We start from the raw sequence: 20,506 nt of genomic DNA on the forward strand, positions 1-20,506 counted from the left end.
ATGCTTCCCTTCTGTTCAAAAATATATGGTGTGTGTGCTGGGCAGGCGGAGAGCTTGGCGGAGCTCAAAGCCTCTGCTGGCAGGGAGGGGGTCCTGCCCCAGGCCCCTGTGGCCCTGCCACTCTCCATGGCTCGCTAGCCCACATGGCCACGTTGGGCAGCTATTGTTTCCTTGCTAGGCCTGAGCGGAATGGGATCTTAATTAAAACCAACAGTAGTCGTCAAAATAAAGGAGAGGAGCCTGCTAGCTGCTCCCACCTTGATTCGTGTTTCCTCTGCCCTGGCTCCGTGGAGGGGGCTGGGTGGTCATGAGAAGCATTCTGGGCACATCTCTGAGAAGGAGGGCCAGCCCGCCGTGCGAGAACGGGTGGAGGCCCTGGGTGCCCCTGTGGGCGAATCTGGCCAAGGGCATCCCTGGGCCACTATGCTACCTCTCACTCCCCAATCCAGAAAGTCATGGGAGTGCCAAGACATAGGGTAGATTGGATGGATGGATTTCTGGCCCTCCTGGTATTCAGTTTGGCAGGGAAACAAGATAGAGTGTTGTGCGATGCAACGCGAGTCCACCGGGTCTAGGGTGCACCTGGGAGGGCTTCCTGGAGGAGGCAGTGTTTTAGGAGGGACGGTTACCACGTACGGATGCGAGAGTTGAACCATAAAGAAGGCTGAGCACCAAAGAATTGATGCTTTCGAACTGCGGTGCTGGAGAAGACACTTGAGAGTCCCTTGGACAGCAGGATCAAACCAGTCAATCCTATAGGAAATCAACCCTGGATATTCATTGGAAGGACAGATGCTGAAGCTCCAATACTTTGGCCACCTGATGCGAAGAGCTGACTCATTGGAAAAGACCCTGATTCCGGGAAAGATTGAGGGCCAAGGAGAAGGGGCAACAGAGGATGAAACGGTTGGATGGCATCACCGACACAGTGGACGTGAATCTAAGCAAGCTCCGGGAGATGGTGAAGGTCAGAGAAGCCTGGCGTGCTGCAGTCCGGGGGGTCGCAAAGAGTCGGACAGGACTTAGCAACGGAAGAACAGCAAGGGGAGGGTTGCCAGATATGCTAAACGGTTATTTGTTGTTTATGTGAAATCTAAATTTTGATTTGCTCACTTTGGCAGTGTGACCCGAGGGAGACGTAGGAGCTGAGAAGCCACGGGAGATCTGGGGGGAGGGGTGGTTTATGGGAGATGCTGGGAGTGTTTCACAGAGAAGGAACAGTGTGTTCTGGGTCCGGAGGCATCAAGCTGTGGCAACTTGGAGGCCCTGGAAACCCGAAGGAGCAGGGGTGGGAGTATAGAGGGGGTGCCCCGGAGCCAGAGGCCGATCGGGGAGCCCTTCCGGGAAGCAGCTGACCAGCAGGCAGGGCTCCACCCAGAGGCCACACTGGCGGGGCCAGCCTTGGGAACCGGTGAGGACACGGGGTGCAGGGCAGGAGAAAGGGGGCCCGCCTTGGCCGAGGAGGCAGCAGCGGGTGCTCAGGGGCATGGTCCTGCCTCTGGTGGGTTCTGGTCAGGCTGGTGGGTGTGCGGGTGTGACTTTCTCGGAGTCCAGGACAATGAATGACCCACTCATAGCTCTTAAAGGGCCAGAGCTGGAGTCGGAATCCTCAGGGCCGCGAACCCTGGGCTCCTGGGGCTCCACCCTCGCAGGCCCTGGGATGTGTGCCCTGGAACCCTTGGGGGCCCCTGTGATGAAGGCCAGCCCGCATGTCCCTCCCTTTCCCAGGACTAGGGACAAAGCAAGTAAGTGGGGGCTATGGGTCAGAGGAGGCAGAGACCATGTGCCCCAGGACAGGGTGGATAGGCGGAGGGTGGCTATCCGTGGCTCTTGTTGCCCCCTCCCCTCCCAGGCGCTCATGTTACCAGCCCTGGTTCTGCCCTGCCTTTGTGTGTTGTGACATCTTTATTAATGATAGTAGCAATTGCTAACATTTTGGAGTCTTTGCTGTGCTCCATCTGCCTGGATCATAGGCTTCTCCTTTTAAATATTTAGTTGGCCGCATTGAGTCTTAGTTGTGGCACGTGGGATCTTCAATCTTTGTTGCGGCAAGTGGGATCTCGTTCCCTGACCAGGGATCGAACCTGGGCCCTCTGCATTGGGAGTGCAGAGTGTTCGCCACTGGACCGCCAGGTGTGTCCCATGGTGCTTCTTCTGGCTTAGTGCTTTGTTCCTCTTGAATGTTCCCTGGCCCCTTCTGGTGGTCCCCAGATCTCACCATGCTCTGAACTTTGGACATCAGCAGCCCCAGTGCTGGCAAGCCCTTTCTCTCTGCCTGCTGAGGTCTGATTGCCTTTATAGGTCAGTGTAAGGGCCCCGTCCTTGGGGAGCACACCCTGACCCCTACTTGGGTCAGTTTCCTGCTTTACATGACAGATAATTAGACAGCCCTGTAGTCCCCTGCTGTAGGTCGGAATCTACAGTTCCCTCAGGGCCTTGGAGGACAAGGACTGGTGTCTAGGTCACTGTTGCGTTCCCATATGAGTGCTCAGAAATTAATTGCTGGATGAACGAAGGGGTGAGAAATCCTGTTTGCTCCTTCTAACCACCCTGGAAGGAAGGTTTTGGCACCACCACCACTATCCCCATTTTACAGGTGAGGAGACTGAGGCTCAGAGAGGTGAACTCAGTTTCTCAAGGTCACATAGGAGCTAAAGAATGAATTACTCGACTCAGAAATAGACCCTTCCTGTTGGCCAGGTGCTTCAGTCCCTCCTGCAGCCTCTGACCTCAAACCCAGGTCTCCTGCATTGCAGGCAAATTCCCTACCAGCTGAGCCACAAGGGAAGCCCCTGACCTTGGCAGGTGCTTGGAAAATATTCGTGAAATTGGGCTGCACCAAATCCCTGAGCACTCCACTCTGCTCTGAAATGTTTGAGAGGTTCTCCCCCAGGAGTCCTGAGAAAATCTCGCATGTCAGCCTTTCCTCAAGGTCTCAAAGGAAGCAGAAGGTGTGGTTCGCATCCCTCAGGATCAACCACTCTTCTGGAAGATTCAGAGTCTGTCAGTAGAGAGGACTTGAACCAGGGAGTCATTGGAGTCTTACCTTGGTGTGTGTGTGCGTGTGTGAGAGAGTGAGCGAACACATGTGTAGTCACCAAGGTCAGTCCATTATTGGCCAGAAATAACTGAGTTTCAGACACTAAAGGTAGGCATGTCTACTTTCCAACTTACCCACCTAAATCAAGCATAACACATGCCTTCTACAAGGACGAACACGCGCAGAGCGTGCACTGTGTGTCGGATGCTGTTCTATGCTTGTGATGTGGGCAGACCCAGATCCTGCCCACAGCTTCAGCCGCTGGGGAAGGACAAACTTGGAAGATACAGGCATTCCTTGTACCGTTTCTCTGATGTCACTGTTGTGAACACTTTTGCCAGTTCCTTCTAGCCTCTTCGCTATGTATGTAGGTTTTAGCACGCTCAGTTTTCAGATGAGGTTCAGAGAGGTTAACCGACTCATTCAAGGATGCACAGCTGGGACGCGGGAGAGCCGGGATTTGAACCTGTGTCAGTGTGCCTTGGTCTGGTTCCCTCATCAAAGCAAGTCATTAACAGATCAGCAGATACTATGGACTTCTGCTTCCCAGCCCTGGTGGCCCTTTTCTGGGGATTCAGAGAAGCCAAAGATTCAGGGGGACAGATGGTGAAGTGCAGGAATCAGGCAGCATGTTAAGCAAGGTTATTCTCAGAATACATCTGTGTAATGTTTCAAACACCGCACTTCCGGACAAACTCTGCTGTCACTCAGACCCTGGTTCTGGCTCCGGCTCCACTGCAGGCTAACTTTGGTCCTTGGGCAAATGGCTTTTCCCCTGGGGTCTCAGTTTCCTGATCAGTATAATGGGGATATTCAGAATCCTTGCCGCACAGCATCATTTGGGCACTGGATGAGCTTCAGGCATGAGACGTTCCTTGTCTAGGACACACACACAGTCATGCCTGATATATGGCAGCTCTTTCATCTTGCTATTCCTGGAAGCCACGAGACAAATGACATCTTCCTGCAGTTTGACTTGAGAACATTTTGGGAACAGTTATTCAACTTACATAGAAATTAAAATCAGTGCATTTTGAAACTTTAATTTTAAAGCAAAACAAACATCTGTAAATGATGAAATAGACTGCAAAATCTGTTTGAACTAAGAAAAATTTGAACTAAAACACATGACTTGAGATACACCTTTTTTCGGTGATTTCCTGGACCCTGCCCCTCTCTCCTGGGGTGGGGGGCCCTGGCCCTGTTCCCTTAAGGGATCTGGGGAGGGCACCTTTGGGGAGACCTTGGAAACCTACCTGTGAGTGGGTCCGAGTGAACATTCCTGTTCCATTTGTCAGAGGAGAAAACTGAGGCTTGGAGTGGGAAATGAATCACAAAGATTCAAGCTCTTTGGGAAATCTGAAAGCCAGAAAGATTACAACATCCAGGAGAAAGATGGGGTTTGGGGGCCTTAGTCTCCAGGAGAGGTAAGGGGCACTTTGATGGGCAGGAGCTGCTGCTCTCCAAGTCTCATGCACCCCAGTGCCTGGCCCTCAATAGGTGCTTGCAGGAGGCTTGCTGTGGCCTGGGGGCACAGGGTGGGTGGCTCTCTTCTTGGAGATGACCATCTCCAGGCTAAAGCCTTCTTACCTTTGGGCTCTGGAGTCACGTCGACCTGACCTCCCACCTCCACTCCTCCACTACTGACCATGAACATGACCTGGGACGAGGGCCTTTGCCTCTTGTGAAGCCTGGGCTGTTGGGGACCCTTCACCTCTCAGCATAAGGGCTGGTACAGCCCGAGAACTCAGCCAGTGGGGTGGTCTGGAGCTCAGGGAGGAACCTGAGGGGCCACGTGGGATCAGGGGCCTCTGAACTGGGATCTGAGTGGCCTGAGCAGCCTCTCAGGCCTGGGTTCCCTTGAGGGCTTCTCCTCTCTGCGTCCAGTCTTAGCCCAGGCCCCACCGCCTGGCTCCGCTAGCCACTTGTGCCATCCTGCCACAACCGCAGTGAGACCCCTGACTTTTCTGCCGATACCGTGACTGTTGGCACGCGAGTCCATGGCTCCATGTGGAGCACTCATCACTTGCTGGGCTCAGTGCCTTCAACCTCTTCTTGTTGGCTGCAGTAGCAGCCCTGTGATGGAGGAAGAAACCACAGCTCAGAGAGGGGACTGCACTGACCGGGGTCACACATAGTGGGTGGACCCGTCCCCGCAGTGGGAGAGAGCCCAGCTTCTTTGGGGCCACGGTCAGGGTCCTCCAGGCCTGAGTTCAGGGTAGCAAAGAACAGGTCTGGGAGCCTGGGGCCTGGCTGGGCCCCTCCCCGCCCGAACCCACCCTCTGTGGTCAGGGAACTGACATTTACTCCGGGTTCCTGAAGTCAGGGGGCCCCGGCGCTCTCCCCAGACCCCCCAGTGGGCCCTTTGGCAGACGAAGCAGCCCCAGGACTGCTCAGTCATCCTGCCACCCGGCACCCTGATCCCTCTTAGTGTGGAGGATGGGGGCACCGTGAGCGGGTAAGGAGCAGGGGCCAGGAGCGGTCAGAGCTGGGTCAGCTCATGGGTGACTATAAACGTGGCTCCCTGCACACCCCAGGAGCCTGGGGTTCTGTGAGGGTCTCCGGAGTCCCACGTGGAGGGCAGGGTGCAGGGCCGGTGGCTGTAATAGTGGCTCACGGCTCTGGTCTTTATCTCCCCAGGGCTGACAGTCTGAGGCCCTGGGTCCTCCCCCTCAGCGAGCCTGCACAGAGGGTGCAGGGTGGTGAGGCAGGCGGGGGAGGGGGGCCCTGCAGGGAGCCGTGGGCCCCCACCAGCCGGAGCTCAGCCAATGAGGGTGGAAATAGCCATGGGGGCCGGGCCGCTGCCCCCCACCCTTGGGGAGGTCTGAGCGGGCTGGGCTCTGGGAGACTGGCTCCTTCTGGGTGAGGGCAAGGGGCTCCCGGAGCGCCCGGGAGTGCTGGGCGGGAGGCCTGGGCAGGAGGCCAGGCCTCCTTCCTGATGAAACTCAGGCTGGCCCTGGAGCCCAGCTCCCCTGCATCTGGGCATTTATGGAAAATAGGTGCAGGGCGGGCTGGAGGGCACCCGGTCCTCTCTGTGCCCAGCTCGGTAGAGGCACGGTCCGATCTCATTGCAGGGCTATGGCAGTGGGAGGCACGCCTTACCTCTCCTCTAGCGGCGGCTCTGCTGGAGGGTCCGTGTCACGGATGAGCCCGCCTGCCACCCCTGGCCAAGGTCACCAGGTCATCTGCTCCAGGGCGGGTGCTCACCCTGCAGTCTCCTCTCAGCCCCCTCCTGGTGTTCCCCCATGGGGCCTCCTGCCTGGGGGCCTGTGAGCCTCCATGGTCATTGACTCGTGGAGGCGTGGAGGTCTCAGGAGCACCCCCCCGCCCCTGCCCCCGCAGAGGGGAAGCCACAGGTGGCCCCAGGTTGGGGGCAGCCACAATTCGTCTGCTCCTCTCTGGAGCACCGGGATGTGCCCATGGGGTCTATGCGGGCTCACCCCAGGACCTGTATGTGACCCATCGGTCTGGGACAGCTCAGGTGGGGAGTGATTGGGGCTCGGGGAGCTTGTGGTTCCTGGGGGATCAGAGAGAGCCCTGCTCACACAGCCCTCGGGCGGCCAGCCCCTTCCGGTGGGAAACCTCGGAGGCCTTATCGAACGCTCTTTCTTGTCTTCCCATACCCCTGGTGCCACCCTTCACACTTGGCACAGCAGGTGACGCTGCCGTGAGCAGCAGGAGGGGCAGGAAAACTGAGGCCCAGACCTGGGAAGTGACAGGTCACTCAGGAAGGGAGCCGCAGAGCCCTGAAATCCACAATGTCCCAAGGCCACCATCCTCCCTACGGGCAACTGCCCCTTGGGGGAGGGTGGGCGTCCGTGACCCTGGGCTGGGGGGGCCAGGCTGCGGCGGTGCAGGGGGCTGCAACCTGGCCCACTAGCACGTTCCCTCCCTTCTCTGAAGAAGCTTTGCAGGGAGGGGAGGGATATGACCAAATTAGGGCCTCTGGCCACTGCCGGGTGGGGCCCAGATGGGAGGATGGGAAAAGGTTGGCACAGCCCTGGGCTGGGGTTGGGGTCTCCGGGTCGGCCCTGGATGGTGGGGGTGTTCTTGTGTTCTTCAGGGAGCCAGGATGGGTGGGACTGCCTGGTAAGGCAAGAAGAAGGAGTGCTTACAGGTTGGGGACCCAGGAGGGGAGGTCTGGTCTGGGATGGGGGTACATTTGGGCCATGTGGTCCATGAGGGGTCCCTGGGTTGTCAAGAGGAGCTAGAAGTCTGGAGGGAGGGGTGTGGGGTGCATGTGCTGCCACCCCCCCAGAGAGCACAGAGGACGGCTCTAGGCGGGGACTTGGATAACCCCAATATTTGGAGGCCTAGCAAAGAAGGAGGCCCGGGGCCTGGGGGGGAGCTTTGGGGTGGGGTGCACTTCCGGAAGGAGCAGGATCTGTGATGTCAGAGGGTGGGATTCTGTGATGAGGGGTTGCGGGTGGCCAGGTCCAAACGGCCCCCATGTTCTCTGTTTGTGTGAATCAAAACGGAGGCCCCTTTGCTGAAGGGTTTTCCTTCAGCCGCCGTGGGGGCGGGGGAGGCATGACCGACATTCTTGCAGCCTTTGTCCCTGCAGATGGAAAGGGACCCCTGCAGAACGGCCCGGGGAGGCCACCCGCAGGGGGTCCTCCAAGCGCCTCTGTGGGGGCTGCAGCCCCTGCTGTCTGTTCCCACCGTGTTTGAGCTGAGCTTCCATCAGGAGAGAGGTATTTTGCTTTAGGGAAATCAAAATCAGACTCAACATTTATCCTGGACTCCAGGGACCGGCTCTCATGTTCTTTCCCAGCAGACAGAGCTGTGGGCAAGGGAGGAGGAGTGCCCGGGAACATGGCTCTGGGCGTGGGAGGGGAGCAGGGGGCCTGGGCGGACCCCCACCACAGCCAGGGATGAAGACTGGATTGGGGGGCAGGGGCTAGGCCCTGCCTTCCACACTGAGCCCCCAGCAGCCCGTTCTAGCTCCGCTGCTCCCGGTGCTCAGGGCAGGTCAGCGGGAGGGAGTCCAGTGGACACCCAGCTGTCTTCTAAGCTGGGAATTTTCTATCCAGAATCCTCCCGATGGCTCTGCCTGCTAGGCATCTGTACCCATCCTTCGGATGAGGACCCCGAGGCTCAGAGAGGATAAGTCACTTGCTTTGGAGCCAGCCAGTCTACCAGCAGTTGAGACAGGCTGCTGACCCAGAGCCTCTCCAAGTTTGGGCCGTGTGGTCTTAAAATACCGGTTTCCCTAATGAGCCTGGAGGTGGGAGCAAGCTGGAGAAAGGAAGCTTGTTTTTAAAACTGGCCGGAGCCAGTCGTAATGGTGAAGGTAAACACGTTGTGAGAAATATGTTTTAGGACACGTTCCCAACCCAGCCGAGTGGTGTGGTGACGAGGTGGGAATCAACAGGGTCTATTCTCTGCCTCCCACGTCGGGACACTGGGGCTGGGCTTTGAGGGTGATGCTAGGAGAAGCGTTTGACCACTGGGGGCTTAGCATCCATCTGGGAAAATGAGGGGGAAAAGGGCTTCTCATGAGCCCTTGCTGGGTGCCAGGCGTCACACCGAGCACTCTAACTTCACCCCTTCTCTCAGAGAGAGGCTGCTCTCCCGTCGGTGGCTCAGACTGCCCCGTGCAGTGCAGGAGATCCGGGTTTGACCCCTGGGTCAGGAAGATCCCCAGAGAAGGGAATGGCTACCCACTCCCATATTCTTGCTTGGAAAATTTCAAGGACAGAGGAGCCTTGCAGGCTACAGTCTATGGGGTTGCAAAGAGTCCGACGCAAGTAAGCGACTAACACTTTAACGTTCGCAGATGAGCAAACCAAGGCTCAGAGATGTGAGTTCATTCGCCCAGGGGCACACGGCCAGAGCCTTCTGTGCGGTCTGCCCTATTTTTCCAATGTCCTGTAACCCCTTCTCCCTGGCGTGGCCCTGTCTGCAGCGCCCTGTCTGAGCCTCTGTTGTACAGTTGATGGAAAGACAAGACTCCATGTAAACTGCGCTTTCCACACACAAAGGGGGTTCCCAAAGAGGGGACTTCCTAGATGGGACTTGAAAAGTGTTGTAGAGGTTACCCAGGTGACAGAGGTGAGGGCGAGGGTTCTGGGCAGAAGGAGCAGCGGGTGCAAAGGCCTGGAGGTGGGACCGATGAGAGAAGCTTGAGGGCGTCACAGGACTGGGGCGGGCAGGGGCCGGGGGTTGGTCGCCCTGAAAATGACCTTCATGCATCCTGGGCCCTGAGCCCTGAGCACGGACCTGCGGAGTTCACGGTGGACGCATGTTAATTTCACACTTGAATGGAGACTCGGAGGGATGGGGGGATGGGACCAAGCAGGGAGCCTGAGCCTGGGAATGTCTCTCTAGTATCCGGGCAGAGAGCGAAGACGGAGGGGCCCCATGACTGTCCCCTCGCCCTCTCCTCCCTCCTACTGCCTGTGGTCCTTGGAGCTGCCCGGGGCGTGGCCCCCCAGCAGGACCCTCAGCTCTTCTGGCGCTGTGAGGGGGTGCACACAGGCGGTGGGCTGATGAGGCCACAGCTTCCCCCCAGCTTTTTGTCTTGAAAGCTCAAGCGCGGCTCTGGGGCCGTGAGCACCTGTGTGTCCGTCGTCTCGATGCGCCAGCTGTCAGCATTTGCCACGTTTGCTTCCTGTCTCTTTCTAAATATGTGCATGTGTATTTCTGAACCTCTCGAGGGAGGCTGCAGGCATCCTGACTGTCACCCCTAAATACTTCAGGGCACATCCCAGGGGAAGAGGACACGGTCCCACACTCACCTCCGTACTGTAGCTGCTCCTAACGAAACGAGCAGTGAGTCTGTCCGGGCATCTGAGTGCCTGCCTGTGGGCAGCTTCCCCCACCATCCCCATCATATCTCTCACACCCACAGTTGTTGTGGTTCAGTCGCTCAGTCGTGTCCGACTCTGTGACCCCATGGACTTCAGCACGCCAAGGTTCCTTTTCCTTCACTATCTCCTGGAGTTTGCTCAAACTCAGGTTCGTTGAGTCCGTGATGCCATCCAACCATCTCATCCTCTGTCGTCCCCTCCTCCTCCTGCCCTCAGTCTTTCCCAGCATCAGAGTCTTTTCTAATGAGTTGGCTCTTCGCATCAGGTGGCCAAAATATTGGAGTTTCAGCTTCAGCATCAGTCCTTCCAATGAATATTCAGGACTGATTTCCTTTAGGATGGACTGGTTGGATCTCCTTGCAGTGCAAGAGACTCTCAAGAGTCTTCTCCAACACCACAGTTGGAAAGCATCAGTTCTTCAGTGCTCAGCGTTCTTTATGTTCCAACTCTCACGTCCATACATGACTATTGGAAAAACTGACTAGATGGACCTTTGTCGGCAAAGTGATGTCTCCACTTTTTAATATACTGTCTAGGTTAGTCATAGCTTTTCTTCCAAGGAGCAAGCGTCTTTTAATTTCATGGCTGCAGTCACTGTACACAGTGATTTTGGAGCCCAAGAAAAGAAAATCTGCCAGTTTCCATTTTTTCCCCTTCTATTTGCCATGAAGTGATAGGACCGGATGCCATGATCTTCATTTTTTGAATGTTGCATTTTAAGCCAGCTTTTTCACTCTCCTCTTTCACCTTCGTCAGGAGGCTCTTTGGTTCCTCTTTGCTTTCTGCCATGAGGGTGGTGTCATCTGCACCCAGAGTAGCTGGTCTTTGACTCCAGATTCAGGACACAAGCCAGGCATTTTGAGTTGCATTTGATGGCCTTGTCTCTTTAATCTTTTTTTTTTGTTTAATCTGGAACAATCCCCTGCCTTGTTTTCTACGTTTTCGCACCAACATTTAAGTATCCTGGACAGTTGTCTTGTCGAATGTCCCACATTCTGCATTTGTCCGGTTGTATCTTCATGATTAGACTGGGAGCTGGAATTTGGAGCCAGGCCTGCCTGACCTTTGTGGAGCGGGGGCAGGTGGCCAAGCCCCTCTGAGATCTGCCTGCTGCTCACCCGCCCTGCAACAGACCCCAGGGCTATAGGCAGTGAAGCAGTGGCAGCTGCCGGGCCTGGCATGGGGCCAGGGGATACCTGTTTCCTGGTTAATTAGCTGCATAAAGCAGGGGCAGGGCCTGTCTCCCCCTTCCCAGCTCACAGCCCACAGAGCTTGGCCGCCTGCTAAGCACTCTGCGCTCTGTTTTGGGGGCCCTTGTAATGGGGAAAGGGCAGCCAACTGTGTCTGTGTCTTGAGGGCTTATTGGGTACGGGGGCTGGTGAAGGGCACGGGGGAGGAGGTGGAGGCTGAGAGGCCCTGGGGTGGGGCTGCTGCTGGGGAATGGGCAGGGGGTATGGTCAGGAGAGGGTCGGGACTTCTGAGCTGGGAGATTCCAGGGAAGTCTTCTCCTTTGACCTTGAGGGGGGCCTCGCCTAAGGTCAGCAGTGGACCAGCACCCCAGCGCTTGCTACCCTGCTCCTCCTGTTTATATCATATGATGCCAAGGTCACACAAGGTCACACAGCTCATTGGATGACTCGAAGTAGTGGGAGGCGTACACTTGGGCATCCGTCCTGGGCGCTGAAGGCATAGCCCTTGCCCCTGGCCCCACCCAGCCACCTCAGGTAACTCAGCCAAGTAAGCAGGTCTGCCTGAGCCTCAATCTCCTCATTGGGAAAACAGGATCACACCTATCTATGGGATTTTATGCCTATGAAGAGCACCAAGCACTTTAATCTTCACAGTTAGCCCATTTGACAGAAGAAGAAACTGAGGCTCGAGTGGGGGGAAGTACTTCACCCAGGGGACACACAGCTAGTAAGCTGCGGAGCTAGGTTTAAACTCGGGCTGTCCATTCTGGCTCCAGAGTATGAGACCCTAAGCTCCTGGCTATGCTATGATGGATCTCCTGTGTCTCCAGGTTGAATATTTAAGGATCAGTCCCTTGGCTCCCGCTGCCCTTCTCTACCAAGTATGGGTGGTGAGTGTAGGGCTGCCCAGTCTCTGTTAGACCAGGGACGATTTCCCTCGCCACCCTCCTGCCTGATTCCCTTCCCACTCTCCTGTTGTTCAGTCACTCAGTCATGTTAGACCCTTTGCGACCCCATGAACTGCAGCACTCCCTGTCCTTCACTATCTCCTGGAGTTTGCTCAGCCTCATGTCCACTGAGTCGATGATGCCATCCAACCATCTCATCCTCTGTCGTCCCCTTCTCCTCCTGCCCTCAATCTTTCCCAGCATAAGGGTCTTTTCTAACGAGTTGGCTGTTTGCATCAGGTGGCCAAAGTATTGGAGCTTCAGCTTCAGCATCAGTCCTTCCAGTGAATATTCAGGGTTGATTTCCTTTAGGATGGACTGGTTTGATCTCCTTGCTGTCCAAGGGACTCTCTACCCTCTGCCAAAACTCTTGGAAAACTGCATTCTCTTACACCAGGTCTGGCTGTTCCTGGTAACCTACACTCTCACTGTTGCCTTGCTGTCTGTCTCTTTTTAAATTGGAGTGTAATTGCTTTACAGTGCTATGTTGGTTTCTGCTGCACAACATCGAGAATTAGCTATTTGTGTCCATGTATCCCCTCCTCCTTGAACCTCCCTCCCCCACCCCATCCCATCCCTCTAGGTCGTCACAGAGCCTTGAGCTGAGCTCCCTGCATTATGTACATGGCAGCTTCCCGCTAGCTGTCTGTTTGACACACGGTCGTGGATATATGTGAACGCCGCTCTCTTGGTTCGTCCCTCCCTTTCCTTCTCCGTGTCAAGTCCGTTCTCTCCTGTCTGCGTCTCTATTCCTGCCCTGTAAATAGGCTCACCAGTGCCATTTCTCTGGATTCCACATGTGTGTGTTAATATATGACATTCGTTTTCCTGACTCTGTATGGCAGACTCAGCGTTGTGCCCGTGGACAGGGCATCTCCTCCAGCCTCTTGTGGGAGGAGAGTGCTGACCAGAGGGGCTTGACGGAGTCTTGCCACCTGCCCCAGGAGTCTAACCACCAGGGTCCGGCTGTGGGCGGGTGGCTGAGCGACAGACTCGAATGCAGACCCTCGCCCTCCCGCGGCACGTCCTGCCTCCCTTTGTGCCTCAGTTTCCCCATCAGCAACCAGGACAGAGTGGCGGCTTCCCTGGGAGCATCGTCAGGGCGGCTGAACCGAAGCACAGAGGCCCGCCCTGCTCCAGATCGAGGCTCGTGGTGGGCGCTCGGGACTTGGCAGCTGTTACGAGCTTGCTCTGAATGGTTTCTTGAAAAGTGACCTCGATCGAGTCTGATCAGGCACACATGGTGAGGTGGACCCCCTTGGGCCTCCCTTCCCACATCGCTGGGAAGGGATTTCAGTTCTTTTACTCACCTGACCTGCACCCAACACCCACCTTCCTGTCTGTTCACTCATCCATTCATTCTCCAAGTCTGTACTGAGCACATCCGAGTGCCAGGCCCTGTGCTGGGGGCTCAGGAGTATTCACACCTGTTCTGATTGAATTCCCAGGACAGCTAGTGTGGCAGGCACTGTAATTGTTATTCCCATTTACAAACAGGAAAACTGAGGCGCAGAGTGCTGGAGGTGTTCTCCCAAGGTCAACCCCCCACCCTGGGAATGAGTGAGGCCTTAGAGGTGGTTAGATGTTCTTGTTCAGTGACTTTAGAGAAATTACTGGTTTTGTTCCAACCTGAACTGATTCAGTACTTTTCAGAAAAAAACTTTTTTTTTGTTGTTTATTTCACGGTTCAGTAAAGAATGACTATTTGGGCTCGGCTGGAGGTTCTGCTACTTTATATGGCTCGTTCTAGCTTTTTGTTCATGGCTCCGTTCTTGCCTTGCCTGTAAAAAGAACCTGGGGCTGAATGCTTTGAGGGGCTGGAGGGCTGGGTGGAGGAGGGGAGGGTGCTGGGTGCTTCCAGGGCGGAGGAGGGGGTTCAGGTTTTCTGCCCTGGCCCTCCATGTGCTGGCAGGGCGGCTGAGTGCCTGGGGACACCAGTGACTTCTCTGACCATCCTGTCCCCAGGGATGCCAGATGGGGACAACTAATCCTCCGTGTTGGCCCAGGCGCGCAGTCCTGCCTGCCCTGCCCAGGACAGCAGGGAGAGGCCAGCCCCTGCCTGCAAGAAGCTGATCTTGACAGTCCTCCCAGCAGCTCAGTGGACATCTGGGAGGGATGGGCCATGGTCACCCCCTGGGGTCAGGATGATCAGACTAAGACTGCTCACCAGCTGGGAGCAGGGGGCTGCAGGCATCTTCTTGTTCAGAGCTGGCTGGTGTCCAGAAATGTCCAGACATGGGCAGCATGGCCGTGGGTGGGGGCGGGGAGGGCAGGAAGGAGGCTCCCCTGTGTCTGTCTGTCCTCTAGGACACCTCCCTAAGCTAAAAGGCCACTTTTCTCTTTTCTCTTGCAGTTACTGAGAAGGAAGTTCAGCAGTGGTGAGTAGCCGCATTTTCCCAAAACTGTTGGGTGGGTTGGGAGTGTTGGCTTCGTGCTGATGGGCTGGCAGCCCAGCTGCCCAGGTCAGGGGCACATGGAGGGCCCTCTGAGAGGGGCTTATCCACAAACAGGTCCAGGCAGCCTTGGGTTCAGATTCCTTTGTTCACAAGGAACTAACTTAGATCCAGTTGAACTGTGGTTGGGGATGGTGGTGGGTTGGTGGTGACCCCATGGCATCTCTGAGGACCACCAGTGTTAATTTCAGACGCTGCTCACCCGAGGGAGGGGTTTGAACCAGAAAAAAGTCAGGAGACTGGATCCCAGGCCCAGCTTTGTCACTAGATTATCACATGGTCTTGAGAAATCTCTTCCCCTCTCTGGGGTTCATCCACTCTCTCTAGTAAAGTGATTGAATAGATTGGATCAAGGATGGTAGATAGTTTTTTTCTTGAATGCCAGCTCTGATCAGTCCACAGTAGCTGCCTGGAGTGGTGTGTTAAGGAGGATTCTGAGGCCGTACATCATGGAGCAAATGGAAAGTATTGCAGTGAGGCATCAGTGAGGTCTGTGATGGATTAGCGATGCCTGCCCCAGGGCGAGGAGGGGAGAATGGTGAATCTGAAGCCCCCAGGGGAGGCTCACTGTTAGGTGAACCTGAGTTGGGGGTGGATAGGTGAGCAAGGAGGGGAGCTTGGAGACCTTCTAGAAAGTTTGGTGGCTTAGAAATGGACTCTAGAGTCCCAACCTTGCCTCTTCCCATCTCTTTGGCCTCTGAGCCTGTTTCTCTGTGTAGGAATAATGAGGGATTGCAGTGGTAGTCCCTGTAAAGGTCACAGCACAGGGCCCAAGGGCTGACAGCCGTTGACGGTGGTCTTCCGTCCACTGTTCAGACGTGCACTCCATCACAGCAGGCCGCGGAGGCCACACCTGGGAAGGCCGCAGGCCCCGAGACTCCTGGGGGAGCCCTGCCTACACCTCCCTGACCCTGAGTCCAGGCGGCAGAGGGGGAGAGCTGTGGCTGCCCTGCCCAGCTCAGCTGACCCCTTGCCAGAGACCCCGGCCAGGTGGGCAGCCCCTGGGCGGTGAACTGACTGCAGGGATGGAGAGTGGGCGGGAGCAATGCCGCCTCTTCCTTCCTTCCCCATGTCCTCCGCCCTGACAGGTGGGCCTGACCCACCTCTGACCTCATTTTCCACTTCGCCACTCCCCCAGGTGGGCGTTCCAGAAATACTCCTGCTTCTAGGTCGTTATCCTCCAGGCTCACCCTCCTGGATCGCCTCACCCCGCCTTCCTGCTGTGTTTTTCTTTTGCTTAAAGCCCCTTTGTGGGGACTTCCCCGGTGGTCCAGTGGCTGAGACTCCGAGCTCCCAAGGCAGGGGGTTCCATCCTTGGTCAAAGAACTAGATCCCACATGCGACAATGAAGAGCAAAGATCCTGCATGCCTCGACTAAGACCCGGGGCAGCCAAACAAACAAATGAATATATATATATTAAAAAGCCCCTCATGGCTTCTTACTGCACTTAACATAAAGGCCCAACCCCTTGCCTGGCCCTCAAGGCTCCCCGAAGTCTCCGGCCTCATCTGCTGGTTTACCAGGCACCAGCCATACCAGGCTCCTTCCTGCCTCAGGGCCTCCATTCCTGCTGTTCCCTCAGCCCCAGATCTTGGCATCTTTGCTGCAGCGTCACCTTGTGGGAGAGGTCACACTGACCACCCTCCCTGTCTCTCCAGCCCGTCCCAGGGTGGTCTTGTCTGGGGCTGACTTTCACTAGCTGCTCCACAGAAGAGGAGCCAGGCCCAGGGTCTTCTGTGACTCTGTGACTGGTCCTGGGCCACGCAGTGAGCAGAAGCAGAGCTGGGCAGGTGCCAGGTCCCCCCGGGCAGGCCTGGGTCCCAGGTGGTCAGGAGCACAAACCAGGCCACAGTGATGCGAGGCTGGGCTGGGCCATGTGGGCTCTCGCCACCCACATGGCTTCATGCTGGTCGCCCCTTCGGCTGCCCCCAGCTCTGTATTCTCAGAGAGGGAGGCTGGGGGCTCAGGGAGGTGGGGCTGGTGTGAGGTCTGGGTCCACAGCCATCCCCTTGACCATCGTGACCATCTCATTTCCTGCCCTGAGCTCCATTCATCACAATGGAAGATTGAAGACCTCGATGGGGGCTGAATAGGAAACCGCAGACAGTGGTCCCCAACCTTTTTGGCCCCAGGGACCCATTTCGCGGGAGACAGTTTTCCCATGGACCAGGAAGCAGGGGGATGGTTTGGGGATGATTCAAGCACATTCCATTTATCATGCGCTGTATTTCTAATCTGATGCTGCCGCTGACCAGACCAGAGGTACCGATCTGCAGCCTAGAGGTTGGGGACCCCTGCCATAGCAGGCCCCAGGCCTTACAATCGATTGTGACATCGTGGTCACCTGGAGAGTGAAGGGAACATGATCCCGAATGGGAGCAACAGGGCATAAATAGTGCCCCCAACACAGTTTTGTGATGAAGAATGTGCGGAGGGAACAGCAGATGGGGAGGAAACTGGCCAGAGGCTGGTAGTGGGTGTGTTGGGGGTGGTGGCCTCACGGATTATGGGTATTTTCTTTCTCTCACATTTTCTATTTTATAAGTTTTCCGTAACGCTTTTTATTATGTTTATGATAACCAAATAGCCCGATGGCATTGTGACAGAGACAGTGGGCGAGGCAGGAAGAATTCTGCAGCCAGCTCGAAAGGGCCAGCTGTCAATCCTGGATCCTTGTCCGCAGTCACAGCCCTGGGTCAGGAGGCTGCCTCTCCTTAACATCTGTGGGCGCCTCCTGTGGGCCAGGTGCTTAGAACAATCCCGTGAGGTCAGGTTAGGAGCAGCCCATTTTACAGATGAAGAAACTGAGGCTCTGAGACACTTGCCTGGGTCACCCAGCTCTGTGTGTGGGTGTGTGTGTGGAGTCTGGGTCCAGATTGCTGGCCTACGTGGCCAGGGGTACAGGGGCTCAGCCCTGCCGGCTCTGGCTTTGGCAAATCTTACAAAGCTGAGGGCTGCGGAGGGTGGGAGGGTGGGAGGACTTAGGAGGGGGAGGGGAGAGGTGCAGGGAAGAGGCCCCAGCCACAGGGAAGTCTTTGAGCCCCTCCTCCGGATCGTCTGAAGGCTGGTCTCCAGGGAGCTGGGAGGGGAATGCCATGGGAAAGGAGGTGTTTGAAAAGATAATGGGGAACCGTTTGCCAGGGATGCTGCGGTAGGCAGCCCCAGCTGTGTTTGGCTGATTGCAGCTGGGGGTTATGCTTTCTTCTTCCTCCACCTATTTATTTCCTGCTTTTCACACTGCAGAAGGCAGCGTCCGCCACACTTAACCCTTGGCAGGGAGGTGGGTGAGTATGGCAGGACTCGCTTCAAGCTGGGTCCTAGAGAACAAGGCTCTGTGGGATCTGAGAGCAGTGAATCCCAGGAAGGCCTGGAAGGCCGGGCCTTGGGGAATGAGGCCCTGGTGGCCTTGGGGCCGCGGGGCCTGCAGAAAATGGGAAGCTGAGTTGGAATCAGACCCGCGGGTCATGGCCGGTGTTCATTCATTCCCTCATCGCTCATTCATTCATTAATTCACACCCTCATTCACTCATTCATTCACCATCCCTCATTCATTCACTCCCTCCCTCCCTCATTCCTTCACCCACTCGTTCATTCATTAATTCACTCTCATTCACTCCCTTATACCTTCGTTCATTTGCCCACTCTCTCATTCACTCATCCATGCCCTACTCTCATTCATTGGCTCACTTTCATTCATTTACTTCCTTGTTCCTTCATTCATTCACCCACTCCCCCTTTCCTTCACTCCCTCATTCATTCATTCATCTGTTGGTCCATTCATTCAATAAATCTTTACTGAGCACCTACTCTGTGCCAGGCACCTTCCCAGCACCAGAGGCAGTAGGGGCTGGGGGAGACGAGGCGCTGGAATCTCCCGGGGGCCCAGGCTGGCGCAGTGGGGGGCAGACACAGGCTGGTGCCATGGTGGGAGGCACACAGGAAGGAGTGTTTTGTAAGTGGTATTCAGCCTGCGGTGTTTTTATGAAATGACAGATTTCTCTTCCTTCCCTTTCCCTCTTAAAGAGGCGTCAGAAGGCAGTTGTCGAATCTAGGCTTTTCTTCGCTCGTCTCCACCCTGTCGTGGAGAGCTGACTCTCAGGCACAGTCAGCCTCGTCAGACACCTGTGCTCTGGTGGCTGGAAGTCGCGTGTGCGGAGCTCCGGGTCAGGGCTGTGTCCCGGATTCGGCTCCATGGCTTCTCCTCCGATTCCTAAAGGGAGCTAAGACCCCTGCTCTGAGACAAGGTTGTGTGAGGACGCTTTGTGCCTCTCCCCTCCCCCGGCCTGACCTTCACCAGCATCAACGCCAGGGCTTCTGTCGCTTCCGCCACTGGGCTGGAACCAGGCAGAAGGCGCCCAGGAAAACAGGCCGTGGAGGTTTGGGGCCACGGCTGGTGACTGGCCGCACACAGAGGTGGTGGTGGGGCTCCACTTTGGTCCCCCCGTTTGCCCACTGTGCGACTCGCTAGGCGTTTACTGAGCCCCTGCTGTGTGTCTTGGGCTTCCTGTGTAGCTGAGTCGGTAAAGCATCTGCCTGCAATACAGAAGACCTGGGTTCAGTTCCTGGGTTGGAAAGATCCCCTGGAGAAGAAACGGCAACCCACTCCAGTATTCTTGCCTGCAGAATCCCATGGACGCTAACGGCCTGCAGTTTGTGGGATCGTGAGAGTCGGACATGACAACGCTATATTTATTTTTTTGCTGTGTGTCAGAACACCCTGCAGATTCAGGGTGAACTAGAAGATGTGGGGTTCCTGCCTCGATAGACTCTGTGATGCACTCACTGGCCTGTCATCACAGAGGCTCCGGGCACCACTGCGAGGCCCAGGCCAGGGACAGGGTGCTGTGAGTGTGTGTGCTGGAGCCTGGCTCTGTCTGGGGTGGGCAGAGAGGGCTTCTCTAGGGGAGATGCACTGAAGCTAAGAACAAAAGAGGGAAGGAGGAGGGAAGGAGTCTGCTGGGCTGAAGAAATGCCATGTGGCGGCCCTGAGCCAAGAGGAAATGTAACCATTCCCAGCCTCAGTTTCCCCATCTATACAATGGGTGTAATAGTCCCCACTTCCTGGGTTTGTTGGGACGATTTGGTGAAATGGTGCCTGGAAATCACATAGCCTCATGTCTGTGCATGCGTGCTAAGTCACTCCAGTCATGTCCAACTCTTTGCCGCCCTATGGACTGTAACCTGCCAGGCTCCTCTGTCCATGGGACTCCCCACACAAGAATACTGGAGTGGGTTGTCATGCCCTCCTCCGGGAAATCTTCCAGGAATCAAATCTGCATCTCCTGTGGTTCCTGCATTGCAGGCGGATTCTTTTACTACTGAGCCGCCAGGGAAGCCCAGGTCCCTGTTGTTAGGAATCCTGGACCACTGGAAAGCAGACACTGGGGAAGATCCTCTCTCTGCTCTGTGGGGCTCCCCGGAGACCTTCTAGTCCTCTGGTCCTCCCCTGGAGTGGCTCTGCCCCAGGGGGGATGTTGGCATTGTCTGGAGACACCTTGGGTTGTCATAACTTGGGGTGGGGATGCTTCTGGCATCTAGCAGGGGGAGGCCAGGGAGGCCGTCAAATATTCTATCTCATTGGACAGGCCCCCACGACCGAGAGTCATCTGACTCCAGATGTCAATAGTGTTGGTGGAAAACCCTGATCTAGTCTAAGCCATTTATTTTACCAGCAGAGAAACTGTGGGAGATTGCGGGAAAGGGCTTTCCTCGGGCCCCTCTTACAGTGAGACACGATGAGCCAGGACTGGAGCACAGGGCGGGCTCCGGAGCAGGTTTCCAGGCAGCTGTGTGTCTGAGCAGAGAGAGAGGGGTGGTGGGGGGAGAGGGAGGAGGCCCTGGGCCTGTTGGAACCTGAGCCAGGGCTGAGGATGGGGGTGCAGTCACGTATGTCTCTTGTTATCCTGGGATGGAATTCCTGGGCAGGAACTCAGTTATTAAGCAGCGGCTCCCTTGCGTGCCCGCGGTGGGGAGGGGGTGTGTGCCTGGGGTGTGTGTCCCGGCTCTGCCAGCCAGGGGTGCTGAGCTGCACCTCAGAACCGGACCTTGGCAGGAAGTCCTGGT

General features: G+C 56.3%; 1 protein-coding gene across 2 annotated transcripts in view; it reads left to right on the plus strand.

The window, feature by feature from the left end:
• NCS1 (neuronal calcium sensor 1) overlaps positions 1-20,506 on the plus strand; it is a 55,664-nt gene that overhangs the window by 12,383 nt on the left and 22,775 nt on the right. For both annotated transcript variants that reach the window (XM_024999591.2, XM_010810508.4), the window contains exon 2: positions 14,343-14,367. In XM_024999591.2, the coding sequence (XP_024855359.1) occupies positions 14,343-14,367 (25 nt within the window). The remainder of the gene's footprint in view (positions 1-14,342; positions 14,368-20,506) is intronic.

This window comes from Bos taurus, chromosome 11 (genome assembly GCF_002263795.3).
Source record: "Bos taurus isolate L1 Dominette 01449 registration number 42190680 breed Hereford chromosome 11, ARS-UCD2.0, whole genome shotgun sequence".
Lineage (NCBI taxonomy): Eukaryota > Metazoa > Chordata > Mammalia > Artiodactyla > Bovidae > Bos > Bos taurus.